General features: G+C 41.2%; 1 protein-coding gene across 1 annotated transcript in view; it reads right to left on the minus strand.

The window, feature by feature from the left end:
* Positions 1 to 1035: 1035 nt before the first annotated feature.
* Positions 1036 to 27382, minus strand: part of LOC311046408 (solute carrier family 25 member 36-A-like) — a 32063-nt gene continuing 5716 nt past the window's right edge. The window contains exons 3-7 of the mRNA XM_084058684.1: positions 18217 to 18294; positions 15931 to 16031; positions 7499 to 7565; positions 2248 to 2546; positions 1036 to 1523 (exon numbers count right to left, since the gene is read on the minus strand). Of these exons, the coding sequence (XP_083914810.1) occupies positions 1330 to 1523; positions 2248 to 2546; positions 7499 to 7565; positions 15931 to 16031; positions 18217 to 18294 (739 nt within the window). The 3' untranslated portion in view covers positions 1036 to 1329. The remainder of the gene's footprint in view (positions 1524 to 2247; positions 2547 to 7498; positions 7566 to 15930; positions 16032 to 18216; positions 18295 to 27382) is intronic.

Below are 27382 nucleotides of genomic sequence, written 5' to 3' on the forward strand. Positions count from 1 at the left end.
CTCAAGTTATCTTTTTTATAAGGCCACTGCATTGTTCTTTGTTTTAAAGTTGCTCTTTCACACATACTTCTGTTTTAACAGACTCTGTATAAAAGACCAAACAACCTTTCCTTCTGCTCAGTTCACTCCCTCTCTCTCTCTCTGTAGCCAGATCCCAATACTCAAACTTCCGTCCTCACGTCCTCCACTCGCCCCCTTTCCTCGCACCTTAACACTGCCTCCCAGGTAAGGAGTCGCGGAGTACAGGTGTGGAAGCAGAACTCGATCGGGTTTGCTTTAAACCAGTGGTTCTCAAACATTTTCACGTCAAGGACCCCCAAATTAACATGTATTTGGCCGCGGACCCCGCCCCCATCAGAAAATACTTTGAGCCAGGTACCCCCCCATACAAGATTTCGGTTGTTAAAATGTTTCAAAAACATTCAAAATGTTCTCAATTTGTTTTCCCCAGATTTGTTTTTGTTGGAAAACAGCATTTGGGACGCCAATGTTTTCCGGGATTTCCGAACTTGAGTATTGGGTTTTAGCTAATGTCTCTCTCTCTCTCCCTCTCTCTCTCTCTCTCTCTTTTCTCCTCGTCATCATCAGCGCGTCTCAGAGCCAACACCAACGTCTCCCATCAAGAAGTCTATGGTTCTTTTTAAATGCATCTTCTAGTCCTCCACGGTTATCTTTTCAGAGTCATTTCCTTTGGTCTTCATTTTCGCAGGCGTCCTCTGCTTCCCCGTTGGGAGCCGTTCGTCCGTCAGTCCCTTAGCCGCTTCCTGCTTCGCTTCTCCAAAACAGGAAGTGCGGGGGAGAGTGTGCAAATGGGCTCTATGCACGGCATCCCTATTATCACTTCCTTCACAGGTGTTACCAATGATACTAATGAAGGCTCTGCTCCATTTAGTGTAGCGCAGTGGCTCTCAGAATTTTAAATTTCCACGACCCCCTTAACTCTGAGAGTGTACAAATGGAACCAAATGGACCATTACGGGTCCATTTGGTTACATTTGTACACTCTCAGAGTTACACACCCGTAAGGGGACATTTGGAAACCCCTTAAGGAACAGAGTGTTGACACTATCAGCACTCTGACTCTGTTTGACCAGAATAGAACAGAGCCTCCATTAGCGTCATTGGTAACACCTGTGAATGTCTTCACAATATGGCTGCTGTGCATGGAGCCTATCGGAAACCGAACCCTTTCTGTTCCGTTTGCAACGCTCTCAGAGTTACCGCCCCCCCCCGTAAAGGGCCCCCGCTTGGTTCTTTCTAACTAGCAATCGTTTAAGCTGGGGGGGAGGCCCTCTTCGAGGACCCCACCCCCCCCACTTTGACCCCACTTTAGCGGTGAAGCAGGTAGACCACCAGTTCGTACGTGGACATCATAATGGCGGTGTTGGGGATCTGTCGGACCAGGTGGGTGGTCAGGCCGCGGTAGAGCGCCCGGTAGCCCTCCTCCCTCGGCACGGTCACCAGCGTCCGCCAGAAGGAGCGGTAGCGACTGCCCTCCTCTCGTAGCCGCGTGCGGATCACCTCTGCCAAAGGGGGAGGAAGGAGAGAACAATGGTTATTACACGTTCATATCCTGTTCATATCCTGAATGTTATTTTAGTCTTAAGACTAAAGTTCAGTCAATCCATTAAAGGGATGGTTCACCCAAAAAAAAATATTATTTTTTTTGTCACATTCCTATGTCAATAATTTGATGGAACAACATATTTTTTTGGGTACATTTGTGAATCCCCAGAAACAAAGATTTGAGTCACACGTGTTCGCTTTAAAAAAAGATTAGCAATTTTTTATTTATTCTTATTTTAACAGTGCACGCTTTGCCGCGCTATGAGCTTGTAGATCTGCTATTTTTGAATAGCCAAAGTATAAGATAATGGTTAAAGTGGTTAAAATCAAAGAATGACGGGTACTTTCCTGGTCTTAATGGGTTAAAAATCCAATACTTGAGTAAATATCCTCAGTTTACCGTCCACCACCGAGTATAATGACGACAGATACATGCAGGGTTGCCAGATCTGCTTATCATCATTTCCCCGCCATATTCTATTTGAAAACAGCCGATCTACAAGCTCACAACGCGTCGCATCGCGACGCGTTGTGAGCTTGTAGATCTGCTATTTTCAAATAGCCGTTGTATATGTTAAAGAGCTCACGTGGCACCATAGTCGCTTCTTTTGGGCTGGGCTTTCCTAGAACCGGTCGCTTGTTTTTCTCACAGAATCTGGCAACAACGCTGGATACACATACCGTGTGGGTAGGCTATGGAGGTGGCGCAGGTCTTGGAGGTGGCGGCGGCCAGCATCATGCCCACGAAGTCCGAGGCGTCCTTGACGCCGGCCTCGTCCTCGCCGTGGTCCACCATGGCGGCGTTGGCCTTGGCCTCCCGCAGCCGCCGCTTGATGCTCTCGTAGATGACGAAGTGGATGACCGTCTCGGAGATGCCGGCGTACGAGGCCGACATGCCGCGGTAGAAGCCCCGCACGCCGTCCGCCTGGTACACGCGCTGCACGCACTCCAGCGCGTTCATGCGCCGCTCACCGCGGTTCCTGCAAGAAGAGGGGAGTTGAAGGAAAGGTTTTGGCACCGTTAGCGGGTTTGGTTTGCGCTGGTTCTCATTCACAGTGGTGGAAAAAGTACTAAATAATGATAATAATAATTTAATAATAAATTAAGTAAACGTTTTACTTAACCCATTAAGACCTGAGGCGTTTCTTAAAAATGTTTTCTAAATCCTAACAGTTTTTTTTTTTTTTAAATGTGAAAAATATTTTTTCAAGATTTTTCAAAAATAGCAGATCTACAAGCTCACAACGCGTCGCAGTTGTGTGACCTTGTAGATCGTCTATTTTAAAATAGCCTAGGTGTAAAATAGGGCTAAAGTGGTTAATGTATGATTTATAATGTAATAATTTATATCTTTCAAATAATTGTAGTGGAGTAAAAGTACAATATTTGCCTCCGCGATGCGACGCGCTGCGAGCTTGTAGATCTGCTATTTTTACACATCTTAGCACTTTTGCTTTTGGTACTGTACTTTAAGTACATAAATGTACACATATATTTCACCAGCAGGTGTCAGGCTCTTGCACGTTGTACATCACCTAAATGTGTTTGTGTTTCTAACATGAAGCACAATTGGTGTCCTGCTGGCTTCCTGTCCTAGCAGGAAGTTGAATGTCATTGTAGCCGTGCGAACGTGGTCAACATGTTCCCAAGATAATCAATCCCACGTCTCTCCGACAGTATGAAATGATACACTAATGGTATCCTAGGACAGTGGTTCTCAACCTTTTAAGGCTGTGACCCCCCCGAAAATAACCATATTTGAACTGGGGACCCCCCACCCTGACAAGCACTTGGAATTGTAGGAGTTGAGGCATTGCATTTAGTTTGACTCGGTTCCACAGATAAATATTGTGAAAATAGCAGATCTACAAGCTCTCAACGCCATCGGCTATTTGCTAAATGTTTGCCACTTTCTTAGTTGATTTGTTGATTACTTATGATGGAGTGCACCTGTCTCAAATCGAGAGTGATTAGCAACAGAAATATATTGGGGCGATCTGGGCTCTTACAAGTTATACCCGTTGTAAAAGGTGACTTAACATCAAACATATAAAATACAGTACCAGTTGGTTTACTGGAGTATTTCCCATTGTCTATACTTTTACTTCTACTACATCTCAGAGGCAAATATTGTACTTTTACTCCACTACAATTATTTGAAAACTTTAGTTACTTGTTACTTTGCAGATATACATTATAATACATACATTAACCACTTTAGCCCTATTTTATACCTACAGTGGGTGACCATTGACTTTGTCGTTTTTTTTCATTCTTCTCATGCGTTTCATGCAGGGCATGTATGATTTCCACTCTGTGCCACTAGGGGCAGCAGCGGTCTACTGCCTACAGCCCACAGCAGACAGCAAGAATATATTTGTTACTAGTTACTGTATATCCTCTCCAAACTGTACATACATTACTTTACACTTTTGTATTATGTTTTGACACTTGCTTTGGAAAATGTAAACGTATGTTTTATCATGCCAATAGCTCATTTGAATAGCAAAATTGTTTGTTTTGGGGTTTTTAGGCACTGTTTTTCCTAGAAAGACAGAGAAAGATCCTGTATGTTGCTTACAGTACAAGATGTGACATTTATATTAAGCAAAATATTAAGCAAATAAAGTTAGATAGCATGATGCTGCGCTTAACATTAGTTTAATTTTAACGTCTTAATTGATAAAACGAGACGGGAAAATAAACGTATTTTTTTCTCTTGCCAATAGATTGGGTTTTCTGTTCAGCGTCGGGCAGTCAGGAACGCATCTCTGTCATTTTAGAAATGTTCAGACACACATTGGTTTCTGTCTGTCTGTCTCAAAAGTCTGTGGAGAGAGAGAGAGAGACAGACAGACAGACGTCTTATATGTTTTTTTTTTCTCGCATCAATTGTTGTGTAGTAATATTCCAACATTTTCCTCTATAAATGAAACAGCCCAGCTAGTGTAGCGGTTAAAACTGATGTCCGGTGATTTTTCGAGCCGTGTTCGAATCCCACGCGATGAGCATACAAATTATTCGTTCTCGTCTATTAGTTTGTATTGGCCAGTGCGTTATATATATATAATGTATGTATAATGGATTAATATTCATAAAACCAACAGACAGACTTTTATTTTAAAACATAGCAGATCTACAAGCTCGCAAAGCATCATGGTGCAACACTTTGTGAGCTTGTAGATCGGCTATTTCCACTACTACTTTATGGGACACTGCTCTCTCTCTCTCTCTCTCTCTCTCTTTAGTTTGATGAACATTGAACCTCATAATAACATCACTCCGTTCGCGACTGCATACAGAACGTGTGTCGGCTCTGATGTTTATTAGACAGCATGGACCTCCGCTCAGGTCCTGGAATCCAGAGCCTTATGTCAAGACTTGGCTGCGAGCACATCGCACGGCAGAAAGCACAAAAACCAAAGTGGCACAGCCTGTCATGTCAGATAACCCCGAGCCACTTTGGCAGTTTTTATAAGACAGGGGTTATTGGCGTCTTTTTGGTTTGTTTTATTTTATTTCCTCGTTTATAATTATTTCCTCCTCAATATTGTTTAAGAATTAATGTGCTATCCATGACATGCTGTCACCAGTTTACCAGTTCACTGTCTGTTATTTAATGATGATCGAATATTGGCTAAATGTTTACAATTTCTTCTGTCCAAACAATGAAAAGCACTTAGAAAAGGCAAGTGAGTCTCTCTTTAATTAAGCATGATGAGCCATGTGTTTTCCACAAAACAATTGAATATCATTGAATATAATGGCACCCTTGTCATACTACTATGTTATTATAGCTTTCAGTTGGCCACCACAGGCACAGACAGTGCGTTTTAGCGCAGCGCGGCCTGGCGCAGCGCGGCGGAGTGGTTGCGTGCGGGGGGTCGGGGGGCTTTCGTGGGAGGGGGGGACGGGTGGATCAGAGCTTAACCCTAAAACCGAAATAAAGTAACAAAAAAAACTCCAATCCGCTCAAGAACCGCGCTCCCCCACTTCCAAAATTAGCACTAGCCTACAACACTGGCCCAGTCTCTTGCCAAACCGGTTATGTTAATGTATGCAGCCTATTCCAAATAAGCCAAGTGAGGAACTCTGCTATCAGGTTCCCCCTCCCCCCTACAGTACCTCTGTAGGCCTATCTCTTCTATCAAAGTATTTGTTCAGATACAAATTCAGAGCGGCCAATTTTGATATTTTTAATGCGCCTACATGAAGTTAGAGGGATGGGCAGAAATGGTGTAGGGTGTAGGCTATTTTCAACTGTTAATGGGTTTTTCTTTCTTCACAAATGAATTCTACTTTGTTGTACAACAGTGTCCCATAAAAGCTCACAAAGTGTTGCATCATGATTTGAATTCCGACTGAAAACGCCACCCTTGCGTCTCCGTGTGTACAACCAAATACGCATCTTTCCTGCACCGATGACGCTTGGGGCTTTTACAGCGCTGCTCCTACACTACCACGCACCGTCAGCAACAAGTGGACATGGAGTAAATGTACTTAGTTACTTTCCGCTTAGTTACTTTCACGTGCATATAAATGAGCCACGCGGTTTTATAAGAATGAAAACAAACGCCTCGCTGTTGGCCATGGATCACATGACGGTCGTCTGTTACGGTCATGGATGAACTCAAAATGTTACTTGAGTTCAATCAAAGTAAAAGTACAAAAGTATTGGCAAATATACTTAAAGTACTGAAATATTTGAAAATAGCTGATCTACAAGCTCACAATGCGTCGCAATGCGTTGTGAGCTTGTAGATCGGCCATTTTCAAATAGACTATGTGAAATAGGGCAAATAATGTATGTTTTATAATGTAATGATTTATATCTGCAAAGTAACTAGTAACTAAAGCGTTCAAATAATGGTAGTGGAGTAAAAGTACAATATTTTCCTCTGAGATGTAGTGGAGTAGAAGTAAAAGTAAAAATAGCAGATCAGCATGCTTATAGCGTGGGATTCGAACCCGGGTCGTAAAATCACGCGACATCAGTTTTAACCGCTACACTAACTAGACTATTTCATTTACAGAGGAAAGAGGTAAAATCATACTATACAGAAATTGATGCGAGAAAAAAAAACATATAAGACGTCTGTCTGTCTGTCTCTCTCTCTCTCTCTCTCCACGGACTTTTGAGACAGACAGACAGACAGACAGACAGACAGACAGACAGACAGACAGACAGACAGAAACCAATGTGTGTCTGAACATTTCTAAAATGACAGAGATGCGTTCCTGACTGCCCGACGCTGAACAGAAAACCCAATTTAAACGCTCTAAGCACACGTAATTATTGCTAGTTATTATTATTATTATTATTATTATTATTAATATAAGACATCTATCTGTCTGTCTGTCTGTCTGTCTGTCTGTATGTATGTCTGTCTGTCTGTCTCTCTGTCACAAAAAAAGTGACTCCAAAGCGGCACCTTGTGGTAGTATTTGGAACTTAAATTTACTGCAAAGCGGGTGAGGCAAATGAGTGAAGTGATTCTCTTATGAAAAGCGACAAAGTCAATGGTCACCCACTGTAGGCTATTTGAAAATAGCCGATCTACAAGCTCACAACGCGTCGCATCGCGACGCGTTGTGAGCTTGTAGATCGGCTATTTTCAAACATTTTAGTACTTTTACTTTTGGTTCTTTAAGTACATTTTGATACAAACACTTTTACACTTTTTTACTCAAGTAACATTTTGAGCACCTTTTTGCCTGCAACAGAGTATTTTCACATATTGTGGTATTGCTACTACCTGCAGTAATGGTTACAACTCAAGTATATTTCTCTTGCGCTGGAGTTGTGGGCAAGCTGCCCCGCATAATGCGGGGGGTGGGGCTGACGTGTGGCCCCACTGGCCAATGAGAGACATCTACCTATTTGTGTATAATAATGGTCAGCAGTACTAAGGGTCTCATGTTGTTCTCTCACCTGGCGTCCAGCTGTAGGCGGGTCTTGATCAGCCAAATGGGATTGGTGACCGTGATGGCAGTGAACCCTGGGAAATGCATTTTAAGAGGGTCAGACACAGCGAGCAGGACTACAGTCGAGCCAACGTGCGCTCTTATGAGCTACGTATGACAACACTAATAGGAAGGCGGCACTTCACCCAACAAGCAGTGGTGGAAAAAGGACTCAAATGTTTTACTTGAGTAAAAGTATCAATACTGCAATATAAAAGTACTCTGTTACAAGTAAAAGTCCGGAATTGAACATTTACTTGAGTACAAGTACAAAAGTATTGGTATCAAAATGTACTTAAAGTACCAAAAGTACTAAAATGTTTGAAAATAGCAGATCTACAAGCTTGTAGATCTGCCACTTTTGATGCTTTTGTGTGACGCTGTAGTGTGATCAGGTAGGGTGTTAATTTACGAAAAAACACCAAAAAAAAAACATATGGAGGTTTCTGCCTGTCTTTCACAATGTTCCGATTAGCTTAAGTTTTAAATACAGGTCAATCTATAATTCAATCCTAATCAATGCAGCAAAGATTTACGTAAATGTGTGTGTGCGTGCGTGCTTGCGTAACAGAACGTTAGCATTGCGATACTCATCAGGCTTAATACCATCACAGGGGCAGGACATGTAAACATGTATAACATCATATTTAGGTGTGTGTGTGTGTGTGTGTGTGTGTGTGTGTGTGTGTGTGTGTGTGTGTGTGTGTGTGTGTGTGTGTGTGTGTGTGTGTGTGTGTGTGTGTGTGTGTGTGTGTGTGTGTGTGTGTGTGTGTGTGTGTGTGTGTGTGCGCGCGCGCGCGCGCGCGCGTGCGTGTGTGTGTACAAATAATGTTGAGTGTCCTTTACATCTTGGCAAAACAGAGTCCTAATCACCTCTGAAATATCGCTTCATAAGATGAATACGTTTACAGTATTTTGCAGAGGAGATGGCATTGGACCAAAGTCAACTGTAAGATATTTAGGTTATTTTAACCAAAGTAAATCACTTACAAAAAATCGCTCACAACGCGTCGCCATGCGACGCGTTGTGAGCTTGTAGATCTGCTATCTTCAAACAGCCTAGGTATAACATAGGGCTAAAGTGGTTAATGTATGTTTTATAATGTAATATATGTATATCTGCTAAGTAAATAGTAATAAAGTTTTCAAATAATTGTAGTGAAGTACAATATTTGCCTCAGAGATGTGGAGTAGAAGTAAAAGGACTGACAATTGGAAATACTCCGGTAAAGTAAAAGTACCTAAAAATTGTGCTTGAGTAAATGTACTTAGTTACTTTACACCACTGGCAACAACAGCCCTACGCAAAAGACAAGTGCGTGGAGAACAGAGGACGACACAGCTCTGTCAGAAAAGAGAGGAAGAGGAAGTGAAGGAGAAAGGAAGTAGCCTCTATGGCAGTGTACTCACGAGGGAGCCAGCCCCTCCTCCACCGGGTGGGGAGGGGTCGGGGTCTCCCACCCAATCACGCAGGGGTGCAAACTTTACCCCTAAAAAGCCCTAAAATTAGACACAGGCTTTTTTTCTCCCCTCTGTACCACAGTCACACAAGCAGCAGTCACAACCACACACCACCCCCAAACCCACCAAAATAAGAATAATCTTAAAACTGCACTATGTTGCCTAACTTTCCTCTTCTAGCCCGGATTTGAACCCGGTTTAGCTGCGCAAGTGTTGACATTTTCTTTTTTTTTTTACCATTGAGCTAATAGAGCCGGCCTGCTTGCTCAGGGGATAAATTGAATCTTGACCGTCAGGTCAAAATTTGTGTCAGAGCCTGTGTCTGTAGGTGAGACATGACCTTTGACACGATCTAAATGTCTCAATAGAAGAGCAGGGAGACAAAATACAACCACCCCCATTATATAAGTTATATTGGGGTATGTTAACATACTCTACCATACAGATTGGGAAAAAAAATATTGTATTCATAAAAAAGGGGGAAACAATGTTGCATAGTGCCGCTCTAAGTTAAGACCCCCCCCCCCCCCCCGCCAAAAAAAACAACAAAAAACTAATAACTAATAAATGCTGGAAATAAAACCTTTTCCACAATTGTAAATGTCATTCCCATCTCACACATTCTTCTTAATTCCCCCCCCAATACCCCTCTCCCTCAGTCCACTGTAAACATGTGGGCCACAGAGCCTGACCCAAACCCAAACACAGCTGCTAAATGTGGCACCGTCTCACCAGAAGGTGGAAAATGCTAAAATAAAAAGTGTAAATTAAAAAATGTGGGCCAATATAAATGTGTACATTCTAAATATAGGGCAAAAAAAAAATAAACGTCTACGTTCAAAATGTAGGGCAAAAATACAATTTTCAGATATAGGGCAGAATAAAATGTGGAAAATTCTCTTAAATCTAGGCTACATGAACCAAATGACAGAGAGGTGATATTTGCGGTGTTCGTACAATGAGAGGCTACAGCTCATCAATATATCATTTACAAAACAACAAAAGAGGCAAATTAAATGAAAAGGGATATTGTCACATAACATAATACGTATACACAGCCTGCAGGGGAATTCTAACCTTGTCCTTCTGCACATCAGTTATTTAACCCATTAAGACCTGAGGCCATTCTTAAAAATGTTTTATAAATCCTAACATTTAAAAACAAAACAAAAATCAAGATTTTTCAAAAATAGCAGATCTACATACAAGCTCATAGCGCGGCACTCGGTGCCGCGCTATGAGCTTGTATATTTTTTGCTATTTGCTATTGCTATTTTTGAATAGCCAAAGAAATCTAAAGTGACAAAGATGCGTTCCAGGTATTAATGGGTTAAGCAATGGAAAAATGTGATGAAATATGGGTACGGAAGACATTGGTAACAAGCAAAAAATGTAATATTGTGGAAAAGTTTATTTTTCCCCACAATGTCATTCAAAAAGTGAAACATTCAAATATTCTAGATTCATGACACAAAAGTGAAATATCCAAGCCTTTTTTTTTATCTCGACATCCGTTATCTCAAAATGTCTCTAAAGTCTACCTGTAATGAATAAATGTCAATTAAATTGCAATAACAGCAATAACCATAATATACATTGTTGAACAAAAGTATGTTTTCTTGGATTAAGTTGTATCACATTCCTTGGGGTACATATTCCTCACACGCACACAAACTCTTTCCTCACGATATTCACATGTTTTGACTTGCACCTGTATGGTTGTTACTGGCAGTGAATATCTATAGGCACAGTTATGCAATAACAATGCTCGTACTTAAAATTGAATACAGCAACGACTTTAACTCTCTCAGTGCCAATGAAATAAAAAAATTATTGCGAACTGTGCCAAGATTTTTTTTAGTTTTTTTCAAAGTAAAAAAAAAGTGCTTAGGAAGCGAGATACAGCCTTTTTCAGTTGTAACAAGGAGTGGATGGAGCTGCAAATCTTCAGATAATGATATCTTGGGTTCTGAACACTTTAAAAAAAACAAAACAAAAAAACATTTTTTTTTTTTTTAAACTCGGGATTTTTCGTTCTGACAGGGAGGGTATTCATTAAAAACTCGGGATAACTCGGGGTCTGGCACTGAGAGAGTTAACTGGTACAACTAATGTATGTGGGTCAAAACAGCTAACCCGTTAACCTACTTCCGAAGTTCGTCGCACCAATATCTCTATTCAGTGTAGCAAGCAGGGTTGCCATGTCTGCTATAAGCGACTTTGGGCTTGTTTTTTCTGTAAAGTTGCTTGAAAATATTGGCATTTGCGGGTTCAGTTTTTTGGGGCTCGCTTCCTAACGTTGTTTAAACCAGTAGTTCTCATACATTTTCATGTCAAGGACCCCCCCAAATTCATATGTATTTGTCCACGGACCCCCATCTGACAATATTTTGTACCAGGGACCCCCCCAAAAATACAAGATTTGTGTTGTTGAAATGTTTCAAAAAATATTAAAAACGTGATTTTTTTTCTCTCTCCAAGACTTCTTTTGAAAATAGCAGATCTACAAGCTCACAACGCACCAACAACGCGCTGTGAGCTTGTGGATCTTGTATTTTCAAATAGATGTACAACAAAAAAACTGGTCGCTTCTTTTTTTTGGGGGCTCGTTTTCGTATAGACCCTGGCTGCTTGTTTTTTCTCTCTCTCTCGCAGAGATCTGGCAACGCTGGTAGCCAGCGGGGCTGCACGTTGAAAACGTGAGCGTGTGGGGGCCTCTTGAAACGTGATCCTTTTTGCACAAGATAAGTCACCGGGAGTTAAAAGCGGAGCATGGCCTAGTTTAAGGGCTGGGTGCTATTCTCCTAAACATGACCTCTAAATGCAAACGGGACTGTATGTCTGGCTGGCTGACTGCCTGGGCCCGCTCCTCCGGAGAGCATAAGGGAAGAGCTATAGAAGTCATAGAGTCCATTGGTTATGTGGGCTCCAAGCCCAGAGCTTTCACGAGAGCATTGGGTGCATGGCTGCATGCTGCCGCCTGCAGTAGTGGAACTATAAGTACTTTTACTGAAGTACTGTGGTTAAAGCTTGGTTTTTGATGAATAAAATGAAGTTTTGGAAAAAGTACTCAAATGTTTGTAGTAGTAAAAGTATCGATACTGCAATACAATACTGAAATACTCAAGTCAGACATTCTGAAATGACTTGAGTAAAAGTTCAAAAGTATTGGTATCAAAATGTACTTCAAATACCAAAGTAGAAAGTGCTCATTATGTGGAATGTCCCATTTCACAAGTTTTGCAAGTGTTTAAAATTTATTCAAATCTTTTGAAAAAAGCAGATCTACAAGCTCACAATGCGTCGCATTGCGTGTATATAGCGCTTAAGTGGTTAATGTATGTTTTGTAATAATAATCCAAATCTACAAAGTAACTAGTAACTAAAGTTTTCAAATAATTGTAGTGGAGTAAAAGTATAATATTTGCCTCTGAGAGGCGGTAGTGGAGTAGAAGTAAAAGTATTGGAAATAGGTTACTCAAGTAAAGTACAAATACCTCAACATTGTCCTTAAGTACAGTACTTAAGTAAATGTACTTAGTCACTTTCCACCACTGGGTAGAGTATGTTGATACAATATAACTTATACAATTGGGGTGGTTGTATTTCGTCTCCCTGCTCTTCTATTGAGACATTTAGATCTTAGTATTTCTAAATAGCAGTATTGATACTTTTACTTAAGTAAAAAAATGTGAGTACTTTTTCCACCGCTGGTATTTTTACATTGTGGTATTGCTCCTTCGACCACTGATATAGTTATACATTGGGCTTTCCGGACTTGAAGCCAAGCTTCTTGACAGAGCAGTGGTTGCATATATATATACGATACGTGCAGGAGGGCTGACAGACAGGGCAGTGTGCCCGCTCTCACACACACACACACACACACACACACACACACACACACACACACACACACACACACACACACACACACACACACACACACACACACACACACACACACACACACACACACACACACACACACACACACACACACACACACACACACACACACAGGCCTTCAATTCTATTCTAACGTTGTTTTCCCCACTGCAGTTTGACCTACATTCTCAGCCAGGGAAATGTGTGTTTGATTAGCGTTTTTGTTTTTTTTGTTTTTTGGAAGGAGAGCCGGTTTGTGTCAGCTGGTGGGATCCCCTCCTTCCCCCCCTCTCCCCAGGATAAGGAGTGTATGCATTAACAGATTGAAGGTCACGCTGACTGTGCAAAAAAAAACTACGAATGAGCTAGCAATGCATTTGCAGCTCATTCGAGTACTTTTACTTGAGTACTGTACTTAAAAGTTGCACTCTATGTAATTGTCCTCTTCTGCCCAAGTGCTGAATTGTTTTACCATTGAGCTAATAGAGCCTGCCTGCTTGCAATCTTTACCATTATTTTACATTTTGGGGGAAATGTTCAAAATTTCAATACAGCTATGCATTGATATTAAAAAGAAAATGTACTTCACGATTGGTACTTATGAATACTTGAGTAATCGCTTGCTTTTTTGCACACAGTTCTATTTTACAGTGATGGAGAAATCTGCCTAGATAAATACCTGTAACTAGCTATGTGTGTGTGTGTGTGTGTGTGTGTGTGTGTGTGTGTGTGTGTGTGTGTGTGTGTGTGTGTGTGTGTGCGTGCGTGCGTGCGTGCGTGCGTGCGTGCGTGCGTACGAAATAACAAAAACTAGAAGTTACAAAATACTAAAATCATACAGAAAAATCTCCAAAAATAGCCGATCTACAAGCTCACAACCCGTCACAACGCGACTCGTTGTGAGTTTGTAGGTCGGCTATTTTTGCAGTTTTTCTGACCTCGTTGAATCCCGGACTAAAACATGTTATAAGAAAAAAACCTAAAAAATAAAACAAACTAATAAAAACTGAAATGGAAAACTAAAACTGAAATAACAATAAAAAAGGAATGAAAAATTCTTAACTAGAATACAGTGTTTTTTTTGTGTGTGTGTGTGTGTGTGTGTGTGTGTGTGTGTGTGTGTGTGTGTGTGTGTGTGTGTGTGTGTGTGTGTGTGTGTGTGAGAGAGTGTACTTTACTTTACTTGTACATGACTTTACTATGGATCCCCATTAGAACTTTCAACTTGCCTAAGCATGGCTATTCTGTATGGGTGAAAGGTAGCACTAGACTGGGTCAGAGATATAAATAGTCCCAGACGTGTGGAGGGGTCCATGAGAGCAGGCAGGGACCCCTCAGTAGGGCAGGTCACTGTGTCAGAATCCAGAACTATCTCACCTATATTATATGCATTCTGAGAATGCCGTGTCATGATGAACTGCTAACATATAGCTTTATGTTCATAAACCCTGTTAACCCTGGTGGGGCCTATTTTGGGCACGTCGTTATATAGGCCGATATTCTCAATAAACAGACTAGTACTGTACTTAAGTAAAAAGTTGAGGTATTTTTACTTTACTGGAGTATTTCCAATTTTCTGCACTTCTACTCCACTACATCTCAGAGGGAAATATTGTACTTTTACTCCACTACAATCATTTGAAAACTTTAGGTACTAGTTACTTTGTAGATTTTGATTATTATTACAAAACTTACATTAACCACTTCAGCCCTACAGTATAGCAGATCTATAAGCGCACAATCCGTCAATACAATATTCAAACTGCCCATATCCACAAGCTGTCAGAGTGTTGAAAACATGGTAAAGCGAGTAGAGTCAAGTAGAGCCAGTACCAGGCAGTGGAAAACAGTATCTTAGCTCAGTGGTTCTCAAACGTTTTCATGTCAAGGACCCCCAAAATGATATACTGTATTAGGCCGCGGACCCCCGTATCAAAATATGTTGTTCCAGGGACCCCCAGAAGCAAAGATTTGAGTTACAAATGTTCGCTTAAAAAAAACATTATCAAAGATTTGCAAAAATGTTCAAGATTTTTCAAAAACAGCCAAAGTATAAAAGGTTAAAGTGGTTAAAATTATCATGATGCTATATTGACACATTTTGCTGTGGACGCCCTTGGAACCCCCCTCCCCGCAAGGACCCCTGGGAACCAACGTCTTGACTGATGCTGAGTCGAGTTAAATGGGGCCCCCTGTGCGTGACCATGACAAGACACTTATCTGGGTCAGCAGGGTGTGTTCTCAGAGGGGCCAGGTGACTGTAGCACGTTATGCTGCTTTTTGTTTAACCACAAAGACGAGACAAGCGCCCGGGCTCTTCGGTGTGTGAAACATGGCAGGGTACGTTACCACCGGGGGGACTTGAATGATTGTCAACGCCTTTGGTTTGACAGCAGGACAAGTAAATCCCGGCTAGGCGTTGCCAACTAACTGAAATTCAAATAAGGGACACACACACACACACACACACACACACACACACACACACACACACACACACACACACACACACACACACACACACACACTCGGCCGGCAAGAAAAAGACACGTCTTTTAGTTTACAAATAAGGGACAATTCCTTATTCCAAGGGACGGTCGTAAACCTATAGTCACGGCCAAACCGGGAACACCAGAGGCAAGTTAAAGTCTTAAATGTGTGCTTTCATATAAACCGAACTTTTTTGTCGTCAGTGGAAATAGGGTCTATTCACAGCAGCCATATTACGAAGACATTCACAGGTGTTACCAATGATACTAATGAAGGCTCTGTTCCATCCTGCTCAAAAAGAGTCAGGGTGCTGATATTGTGCATGTTGGCTCACTGGAAACCTTCCAAATGGCCCCTTACAGGTGTGTAACTCTGAGAGTGTACAAATGGAACCAAATGAAACCGTAAGGGTCCATTTGGTTCCATTTGTACATTTGTAGTATTCCTACATTGCAGTATTGCTACTTTTGTACATAAGTAAAACATTTGAGTACTTTTTCCACCACAGCATGACACTAAGTACGAATCGAACTACAGACAGACAGACAGACAGATGATTACCTGCCAGTCCAGCAGACAGCATGTGCACCTGCGTAGAGTCGGGCTCCAGCACCCCGTTCAGCTTCTCCTTGGCCGTGGAATAGGCCGCGAAGTAGATCGCCCTGCGACAACACAACACAACACAACACAACAAAGGATGACGTGTTATTCAACAATCGTATTCCGCACCTTTTACGCTTGGAGATGGATATCGGTTTGCAGATTTTAATCCAATACCGGTGCTAAATCGGTACACCGCCCAGATACTTTTCAATACAAACATTTAAAACGTCAATGACATTAAAGCGGCACTATGTAACTTTCTCTTCATGAATAAAATAAAACGTTGTCCGATCTGTATGGTAGAGCATGTTAATTAAGCAATATTACACAAGAGGGTGTGCTGCTGTACCCCGATTATTGGCGGTCCGCAAGCACCACTGAAGTGTGTGTGTGTGTGTGTGTGTGTGTGTGTGTGTGTGTGTGTGTGTGTGTGTGTGTGTGTGTGTGTGTGTGTGTGTGTGTGTGTGTGTGTGTGTTCAAGTGCATGTGTGGCCACCATATCCCGCGTGGCCCAAAATGGCCAGATTTAGCAGCAGATCTAGACTTCCGCCGTGAGGAATTAATACCAGCGAGCCCCAGAGAGCGTGTGTTGAAGCACAGAGCTAGCAGCATGCGCACGCATCATGCATCCACAGCACCGTATGCACATCTGCACGTAGTGAATGTTAAGTCATTCTGTCTTATGTAACTGTCCAGCTCCGAGCGATGACACGGGTGCAAGGTGGTCTGTGTGCACGTGCGTGTACATTTACACGCATGCACATCGTGCACAATGTGGGGGTCCGGGGACTTGGTGTATCAAAGGGAGGGGGTCTGGTCTAATGCTGCAGGGGTTGACATTAACTTTTTTGAGGCAAGCAATTTACCATTTGCTTGTCAGGGCACAAAGGTCACTTGTCCAGGTAAAAGAGAGTTATTTTACATTAACCCTAATACCTTGGAACTGATTCTAAAATTCTAACGTTTTCTGAAAAACTTCAAATTTGTATTAAAAATAATAAAACAAAGGTTTATACGTATATATATATATATATATATATATATATATATATATATATATATATATACACACAGTAGCAACAACTAAACAGTTGACACAGAGGTGTTCCCGGCTTCAAAGGCAGAACAACGTATAGATGTAACCGTCCTAAATGGGTTGACATAATGTATTGTGATTGGAATGTGTTTAATATGGTTGATACAAAGAGTGCAAGCCCCTGAACGACGTAAACACCACGCAGCTTTTCCAAACTATTACATTCCTGTATCGCAACACGCACAGCTGTAATAATCACCTTACGTAACAATACCCGACCTATGACTCAGCCTGGAGTCGCACTGGACACACACACACACACACACACACACACACACACACACACACACACACACACACACACACACACACACACACACACACACACACACACACACACACACACACACACACACACACACACACACACACACACACACACACACACACACACACACACTCACACGCACCCACTGCAAGAACAACACATCCAATGTAATAGCTCTAGTCCGTCTGACCGCTGCTGTTGTTTTAGGACCGAGACCAGAGACCAAAAGCCTGAGTTATTAGCTTAGGTGCGCACCAGGAAAAACAGCAGATCTACAAGCTCACAACGCGTCGCAGCGCGGCGCGTTGTGAGCTTGTAGAACGGCTGTTTTCCTGGGTGAACGACAGCGGGCTCATTTCCGCTGCATAGCGGCTCAAATCCAGTTACAGTGCAGAAATAGGAATTCCATTCCACTGCTGGGTGAAAGGCTTAACATTATTATGATTGTTCCCTGGTCTGGCACGGCGTGCAGAGAGCGAGGGAAGGGTTAGGAGCGACGAAAACACCATTTTAAGAAGAGATTGCATAACACGAGCTGCTAGTTCGAGAGCAAATATTACCTGCAGCTGTGTGTATAAGGCCTGTTTATTACAGTATATAATCACCTAATCACAAATATTTTAAATAATTGCAATTAGTTTGCAGAAAATCGTCATAATCAAAATATATATTATCAATTATTAAAAATAAATAAAGACAAATAAATAGAGGCTCACAAACTCGCAAATCTGCTATTTTTGAACATTTTGGGAAAAATCTTGAGTGTGAGAACTACTGATTTGGAAGGTATTTTTGTAGAATCGGCCTCGGGTCTCAACGGGTTAACTTGACGTGACATACAGTATATATATAAACATGTTCATATGTAACCATAACATACCTGGAAGGGGCCACGCCCACGAGGTTGGGTCCCAGCCCTCTGAAGAGCGACCGAGCCCCCTCTCTCTCCATGATCATCCTGCAGTGACACAAACACACACGCACACACACAGACACACACACACACACACACACACTCATTATCAGACATCGGCAAGAACTCATCATTAATTGACAATCATTGATTAGTAACATAATAATAATAATAATAATGCACTCCCACTACACTAATGTACTCCCAAAAATGTTGCCAAAAAAATCTACAAGGTGCTTGTAGATTGTCTATAGGCTCTATGCACAGCAGCCATATTATCACTTCCTTCACAGGTGTTACCAAGGTGTTACGGGTCCATTTGGTTCCATTTGTACACTCTCAGAGTTACACACCTGTAAGGGGCCATTTGGAAGCCCATGAGGGTCCCTGGACCCCAACTGTAGACCCACTGGTGTAGCAGAGTGTTTCCAGTGGGCCAACATGCACAATATCAGCACCCTGACTCTGTTTGACCAGAATGGAACAGAGCCTTCATTAGTATCATTGGTAACACCTGTGAATGTCTTCATAATATGGCTGCTGTGAATAGAGCCTATTGTAGGAGCGCAACATCTCTTCTCCACTCGTCCCTCCCTAGACATTTTTGTCTAGTTTTTGGCGAAGTTGTCAGTATATTTAGTCACACTGTAAGTCATCATAGTTTAGTATTTATTTAAAGGGTTGTTGCCCGCCATTTTTTGTCACAGTTTTAGTCAACAAAAGTGACACTGGACTGAAGCAACACTCTATTGGCTTGTTGTATCAGTGCCAAGCGTCCGTCTCTCTCTCTCTCTGTTTTTTTTTACAGTGCATATTGGCCTGGGTTCCCAGAGATAAATAACGCTATCAAATGGAGGTGACCGTGACCTGATGCATATCACCAGGCAGGAGTCCTTTGGATTTAAGAAGGGCCGAGAATAACCGTTATATAATAATAACATAACAGAACTATGTTTAGAACACTGCCTGCTGCCAACGTTGCCTCAGAGAAGATGCCATCCAGTGTAATAACTCTATCTGATCCTAGTCGTCAGCAGTGCTGGAAAGTAACTGAGTACATGTACTTGAGTACCGTTATTACGTACAATTTTGAGCTACTTATTACTTTACGAGAGTATTTCCAATTTGCAATGCTTTTACTTCTACTCCACTACATCTCAGAGGCAAATATTGTACCGTTTACTCCACTAGAATTATTTGAAAACCTTAGTTACTAGTGACTTTGTAGGTATAAATTACTATATCATAAAACATACCTTAACCACTTTAGCCCTATTTTATACCTAGGCTATTTGAAAATAGCCGATCTACTAGCTCACAACGCGTCGCATCGTGACACGTTGTGAGCTTAGCTTGTAGATCTGCTATTTTCAAACATTAGTACTTTTACTCTTGTTACTTTAACTATATTTTGATGCCAATACTTTTGTACTTTTACTCAAGTAACATTTTGAACACGGGGCCTTTTACTTGCAACAGAGTATTTTTATATTGTGATATTGCTACTTTTACTTAAAGTCAAATATCCGAGTACTTCTTCCACCACTGGTAGTCAGTAGTCAGTGTAACCTGAGCGTTCCGGGGCTTTTCATGTAGTCTTCCATTGACCTGTCACTATGCCATTGTCTCCGTAGCGCGCTTACACAATGTTTTTTTGGCCAGGTTTCAATACGATATCACTGGCACCATAATGTGTCACATAACCGTGTAACACTTGTGTTTCGACTCGTCCGTAAGCGAACGCCCTACGTCGACGAGCGAGGGTTGTCGCGCAAGAGTCGAGAAAAGAGCCGGTCTAAAAGCTTGAGCTTGTAGATCTGCTGTCGAATCCTCAAAGTGAACGTAGTTAAAGCCGCACTATGTAAGCTTTTTTCAAATTAATAAAATGTAATTTTGTCCAATCTGTATGGGTGAGTTATGTTAACCCATTCAGACCGGGAACGCATCTGTGTCATTTTCGATTTCTTTGGCTATTCAAAAATAGCAGATCTACAAGCTTGTGAATATATATATATTTTTAAAGCGATTTTTTTTTTTTACTCAATTCTTTGCTTCTGGAGGTCCCTGGAACGAAATATTTTGAGATGGGGGTCCGTGGCCAAATACATATAATTTTGGGGGGGGGGTCCTTGACATGAAAACGTAGCAACGTAGTTTAAAAAAAAAAAGGATTTAGAAGACATTTTGTAGGAGAATGTTGACCTGATGGTCAAGATTAAGAGCAAAGTTAGTGCAGCTTTAAGTCTGTGAGGTTTTATAAATATTGAACCATTGAAAAGCATTAACAATAGCTTGAGACAAAAAAAAATGTGTAGGTATTATTTAATAATAACTACATTGGATCCATTGGAACACACTCAACACAGGTTCTGTTTTTGCCATACCAGTATGGGGAAAAGCTGCCAATGCCGCCTACAATGCTGGTATTGACATCAGCGAGTTTGTCAGTCTATGCCAACCTGATACCACGTCCTTCATCACATGATGACATGTCATTCATAGTGAACAATCGTTTTGTATTTTGAATCCTTCAGTAGATGTTGCGATACCGTTTTATACTCTTACTGCACTATTTACTATTACTATTTTACTGACGTTTGGACACCTTGTATCTCCAAGTTTCACATTTTAACTCACTACTTCATCATATATGAGTGCAAACACAAAGGCAGTGGAAATAGCAGATCTATACGTACGCTCTGTGAGATTGCACATCGGCTATAGGCTCTATGCAGAGCAGCCATATTATCACCTCCTTCACAGGTGTTACTAATGATACTAATGAAGGCTCTGTTCCATTTAGTCTAGCACAGTGGTTTCCACGACCCCCATAACTCTGAGTGTACAAATGGAACCAAATGGACCCTTACGAGTCCATTTGGTTCCATTTGTACACTCTCAGAGTTACACACCCATAAGGGGCCATTTGGAAACCCATGAGGGTCCCTGGACCCCAACTTTAGACCCACTGGTGTAGCAGAGTGTTTCCAGTGAGCCAACATGCACACAATATCAGCACCCTGACTCTGTTTGACCAGAATGGAACAGAGCCTTCATTAGTATCATTGGTAACACCTGTGAATGTCTTCATAATATGGCTGCTGTGAATAGAGCCTATTGTCACTATTGTAAATCATTTTTAAAAGGACAATAAAAAAGGAAGGGTCTTGGTCTTTTTGGATACAAGGTTTCCACCTGACAGAGCAGAGAGGATGTGATAGTTGATGTGAGCAGTAATGTGATCCTCTCTAAGCGGTCCTGCATGTCACATGGTGAGATCATATACAGTGTTTACTGCAGTCTGCAGGCTACTTGTTGTTCAACTTGACTTTCCATTGATGTTCTCATCCAGAAACACTCTCACATTACAATGCAGGTATACACACTCAAACAGTGGTGGAAAAAAGTACTTGCATGTTTTACTTAAGTAAAAGTGTCAATACTGCAATGTAGAAATACTCTGTTATAAGTGAAAATCCGGAATGATGTAATAATAATCTAAATCTGCAAAGTAACTAGTAACTAAAGTTTTCAAATAATTGTAGTGGAGTAAAAGTATAATATTTGCCTCTGAGATGTAGTGGAGTAGAAGTAAAAGCATTGAAAATGGGAGACACTCGAGTAAAGGCAAAAATCCTCAAAAGTGTACTCAGGTACAGTACTTGAGTAAAAGTACTCACTGCACTCAAACATTCAGTAACACTTTACTGAAAGGTTGGGAATATAATGCATAATTATCACATTTATAGTGCATTACAATTCACTTGTAAGGCTTCATAACACTTGTTATAAGTGTTTATAATTATGCATAACAACTAATATCAAAGACACTTATAACTAACTACTGTAAGTTAAGGTAGTTATAATGTGCTGTTCCACTGAGCATAATAATGCATTAAGATCAGCACTTATAATACGTCATAAATCTTGTTATAAGTTGTTATGCATAATTATAAACATTTATAACGAGTGTTAACTTATGAAGCCTTATCAGCACATTATAATGCATAAAAAATGTGATTATAATGCATTGTAGACCCCACTTTTAAAGTAAAGTGTGCCCAAGCCTTCTCCCGTTAATCTGTCTTTCCAATTATGCGTATGAATTAAAACCAGCTGTTCTCAAACTTGTTCAGGTCAAGGACCCCCAAATTGGTATGTATTTGGCCGTGGCCCCCCAACTGAAAATATGATGTGCCAGGGACCCCCATGAGAATCTTAAAATCTTCAAAATCTTCAAAATTAAATGTATGCTTAAAGATTTTTTCTAAATGTTTTGAAAATAGCCAAAGAATAAAATAGGGAGGTTAAAACTGTTCCTCATTTTGCCGGGGACCCCCTGGGACCCTCTCAAGGTCCCCGGAACCCACTTTGAGAAGCACTGAATCATAGCATGCAGCAACATACTGTACTACATGCTCTCTATGTCTTGATTTACTGTAAACACACTGCTGCAGCAGCACCCAGGTAAAGCTATGGTGTCAGGTAGGTCACCTACAGGCAAACAAGTAGTGCTGCCAGGAGCTTATAATAGACTAAATCAATTAGTCTGACTCACCACTGTATCATAGTTTGTTGTACCATTGCAACGTGCACACATTGCGAAAGTTGCTCACGTGTGAGCTTGTAGATCTGCAATTGTCAATATGTTGTTATTTTACATACATACGTTTGTGCACCTGTGCCCTTTCCCTATGTACTTCACATACTGTATGTTACATCATGTCTGCTTTGTCTTTTACAGTGTAATTATTTGTATTTTTATGTGCAACACCTGGGGTCGTCTTGGTGGTTTTACATGTGCTCTACAAATAAGGTTTGAGCTGCGTGTTGAGTCGAGTCATATGATGTGTTTTATATCTATCCTGAGTGGTGGAACTAGAATGCTGACCGGTATCGGGTCAGCCTGACATGAACACACTATTATGGGATGTGGAACATTCACTGTTGCTGCGTCATTATAGCAGGCATGTGCTCTCCTCTCATAACAGTCCAACAATACATTCAGTGGTGAACAGTAACAAAGCACAATTGCTTTAGTAGTGTACTGAAGTACACATGTCATTTTCCTCCTCTACACCAGATTTTAATCCGGTTTCCTGCGCAACTGCAGATTCTTTTGTTTTGTTTTTACCATTGAGCTAATAGAGCCTGCCTGCTTGCTATGGGGATAAATGTAATCTTGACCATTAGCACGCGTTGTGGACTTGTTGATCGGCTGTCGAGTTGCTAACCCCAGTTTTAGGATTCTGTTGCAAGTGGTAGGTTACAGGTGGTCGCGAGTTCCAAGTGGTTGCGTTGCGCGTTTCCAATGCGTTGCGTTGGTCTGGACAGTGCTTTGGGGGACTAAGACAGTGGTTCCCCCCACTCCCCCAGAAGATTAGCTTAGCATGTGCAACATTGTTTTCAGTAGACAAACCAACATACAGTATAAGTGTATACAGGGTATACAGCTGCACATTTCTAAAGTGACAATTTAATTACTTTTAAGACATGTTTTATACTAAATTGGCCAAATTGTCAAATATTACGCAAGAAAGAGGCAAACATTGTGAAAATAGCAGATCTACAAGCTCACAACGCGAGGCGTTGTTATGAGCTTGTAGTTCGGCTATTTTCACCATATGTATCTGTGGAAAGGAGTCAAACTAAATGCAATGCCTACAATTCCAAGTGCTTGTCACGGTGGGGGGTCCCCAGTTCAAATAGGATTATTTTTTGGTGGGGGGGGTCGCTGCCTGAACAGTTTGGGAACCCTTGCTTTAGTGGACTAAGAAAGTGTTTGGTTGAGGCCAAGCTTAGAGTACATTGTAGAGTAGAGGGACAATATTAGTGTAAAAGCAGGTCAGAAGAAGGGCGTGGTGACAACAACATGCTACACGCGCTACACGTGACCACCATGAACTCCATGAAAAGTAACTAAGTACATTTACTTGAGTATTGTTCTTAAAGGGATATTTCACTTTCAAAAAAAGGACGGGAACCAAGGACGGGTGTTTTTTATGATTCTAACATGTTAGAAATGGAGTTTGTAGTTACAATGGGTTTGTATAGGAAGGGGGCGTGTCTGATAGAATGAATATCAAATATCTAAATACTGAATCAAGCAACTTAAAAACTGTCCGGGGTGCCCACGAAAGCCTGAGTAGACTATACAATGACCGAAATTTGTTTGGAAAGTGAAATATCCCTTTAAAGCTGCATTATGTAACTTTCCTCTTCTTCCCCGAACTCCTGGGGGTCCTTAACCGAAGACCAGTGGGTCTCAAAGTGTGGTCCAGGGACCCTCATGGTTCCTTGAGGTGGGTTCCAAATGCCCCCTTACGGGTGTGTAACTCTGAGAGTGTACAAATGGAACCAGAGTGTACAAATGGGTCAAATGGAACCAAATTAATTTGGTTCCATTTGTACACTCTCAAAGTCATGGGGGTCCTTGAAATTAAAAGGTCTGAGAACCACTGTGCTACACTAAACGGAACAGAGCCTTAATCAGTATAATTGGTAACACCTGTGAAGGAAGTAAGGAAGAGGCCCAATTTATTTCCGACACGGCTGCTGTCCGTGCACAGAGCCCGTTGCGGTCATGCTAACGTGACATGGCTGTGAGAAAAACGTGTTTCCACGGCACGTGTAAAGAAAATGACCCCGGGAGCATTAAGGTCAGACCACATACAGTATGTCTGTAAACTATAGACCTCACGTGCAGCCGAGCCGCTTATGGTTGCTGTTAATATTTGTCTCTGGGAGTCGTAAAGACCAAAGTCACTCTAGTACTGCCGCTAGCGTTAGAGAGTTTACTGGTGACGTTAAACGAGTTCACTGGCGACGACGGCGTGACCGAAATGTCACCTTTTATCGGCGAACTGCTCGTGGAGACGAGACAATAATAACCTTTGCCTTTTGTCTTGACACGTTTTTTTGTTTATCGAACCAGGGTTTCTGTAGAAATACTGAAGGGAAACTTGTGTCTGTTTTATGGAGTTGCGCGATGGTGCCGCATGCCGCTTTACACGGCGCGTTGTGAGCTTGAAGGTCTAAATACTGTGCTGTCCATGTGACGTGCAACATTCACACGCTCCAACTGAAATGTCATTTGGCGACAATCAGGAGCTCCTAATGTCTAATTAACGTTAATGATGCTCAGGTGAGCAGTGACGTCAACTATCAAGCAAAAGTCATTCTTAATGTTAGAATGTTAAACCTAGATTGTATGCAACATGTTTTTATAGCATCAAAACATGTTTAACCGACATGAACCCTACATTGGCCATTTGAAAATTGGTCATTTGGAAATAGCTGATCTACAAGCTCACAGCGCGTTGCGATGTGGCACGTTGTGAGTTTGTAGATCTGCTATTTTCCAAAATATATATATATTTTTGGAAACATTTTAACGACACATATCTTGTATGGAGAGGGTCCCTGACACAATATATATTCAGACGGGGGTCCGTGTTCAAATACATTACTAATTTGGGGGCTCCATGATATGAAACTGTTTGAAAACCACTGATGTACAAGGTCATAAGTGTCCTACTTACTGTAATGCATGTGAAGAAGGATACATGCTTCACTGTGTGCGCAGGCGTTTACACTGACGTGTGATAGGCCTATCTGCTGCTAAATGATGTCTCAGCTGCACGTGACACTATATGCACATGTTCTATATCTGTGGCTATTTTATTGCCATCGTTCTTTAAACTATGCACCTTATGTAATGGCTGATAGTATGTCTGCTAACATTTAATCGTAACTGCCTCGTTCCATTGTCGTTGTGTAAACCATGCACCATACTGTATGTATTTAACTGTACTCATATTAGAAATATCCAGTGGTGTAAGGTAACTAAGGACATTTACTCATGTACTGTACTTAAGTACAATTGTGAGGTTGTTTTACTTTACTGGAGTATTTCCTATTGTCTATATTTTTACTTCTACTCCACTACATCTCAGAGGCAAATATTGTACTTTTACTCCACTAAAATGATTTCAAACCTTTAGTTACTAGTTACTTTGCGGATATAAATGATTACATTATAAAACATACATTAACCACTTTAGTCCTATTTTACACCTAGGCTATTAGAAAATAGCAGATCTACAATGCGATGCGACACGTTGTGTGCTTGTAGATCTGCTATTTAAAAAAAAACAAAAACTTTTTAGTATATTTTTACACCAATACTTTTGTTCTTTAGTAAATTTTGAACTACGGGCTTTTACTTTTAACAGAGTATTTCTATATTGCACTTGCAGTATTGATACATTTTTACTTAAGTACAAAATTTGAGTACTTTTTCCACCACTGACTGTATGTAGATATCTTTGATTGCTGCCTGCTCTCCTTTACTTACTTGTTATTTGACAATAAGTTAGAGGCTGAAGTTGACACGATGACACTATTGGGTCACAGCTACGTGGGAGCCTAGCCAACAGTCATCATTCTCCCACTGGTGAGAGTCTGATCTTTGAGCTGGCAAGAATGCGCGTCAACCTTGACACAATTAGACTCCATCTGGCCATGACCCACTTACTATGGATACTATAGGCCCAGTGGTTCTCAAAGTGGGGCCCGGGGACCCCCAGCGGTCCCTTGAAAGGGTCTAAATACAGCCAAGCTCTAAGCACACCCCCCCCCCCTGCCCCTCTATTGTCCTGTTTATCTATTTATATAAATAGTCAAGAGGCAGGATTAACCTTGCTAACACATAATTATGCACTTCACAACAATGGTTGACGGTCACGTTGTGAAATGAAACACTATGCTGTTATTAAAATACAAAGAAAGGACTGATTGCGCTTGACAAATCTGGATAGTAAACTAGAGAGCATAATATATCGTTTGGTCAATATATCGGTCATTGACTTTAAAAAAAACAAAACATAGGTATCAGCAATTATGCAGCTGATAGGCCCAGATTTGATTTGTGTAGCCAAGTTTTCAAGACATTTCCAAAATAGTAGATCACTTTTTGAAAAGGGTCTAACTGGTCAAATAAAAAGTTACTTGTGTTTTGTTTTGTTTGATTATAAGTTCATATCTTCTCAGATATAAACGTTTTTAAATGTATTAGAAACGTATCCACTTTTTGACTTTTTAATTGATAATAAACAATGTACATATTATCATT

The sequence above is a fragment of the Gymnoscopelus microlampas genome (genome assembly GCF_963454915.1).
Source record: "Gymnoscopelus microlampas genome assembly, chromosome: 5".
Taxonomy (NCBI): domain Eukaryota; kingdom Metazoa; phylum Chordata; class Actinopteri; order Myctophiformes; family Myctophidae; genus Gymnoscopelus; species Gymnoscopelus microlampas.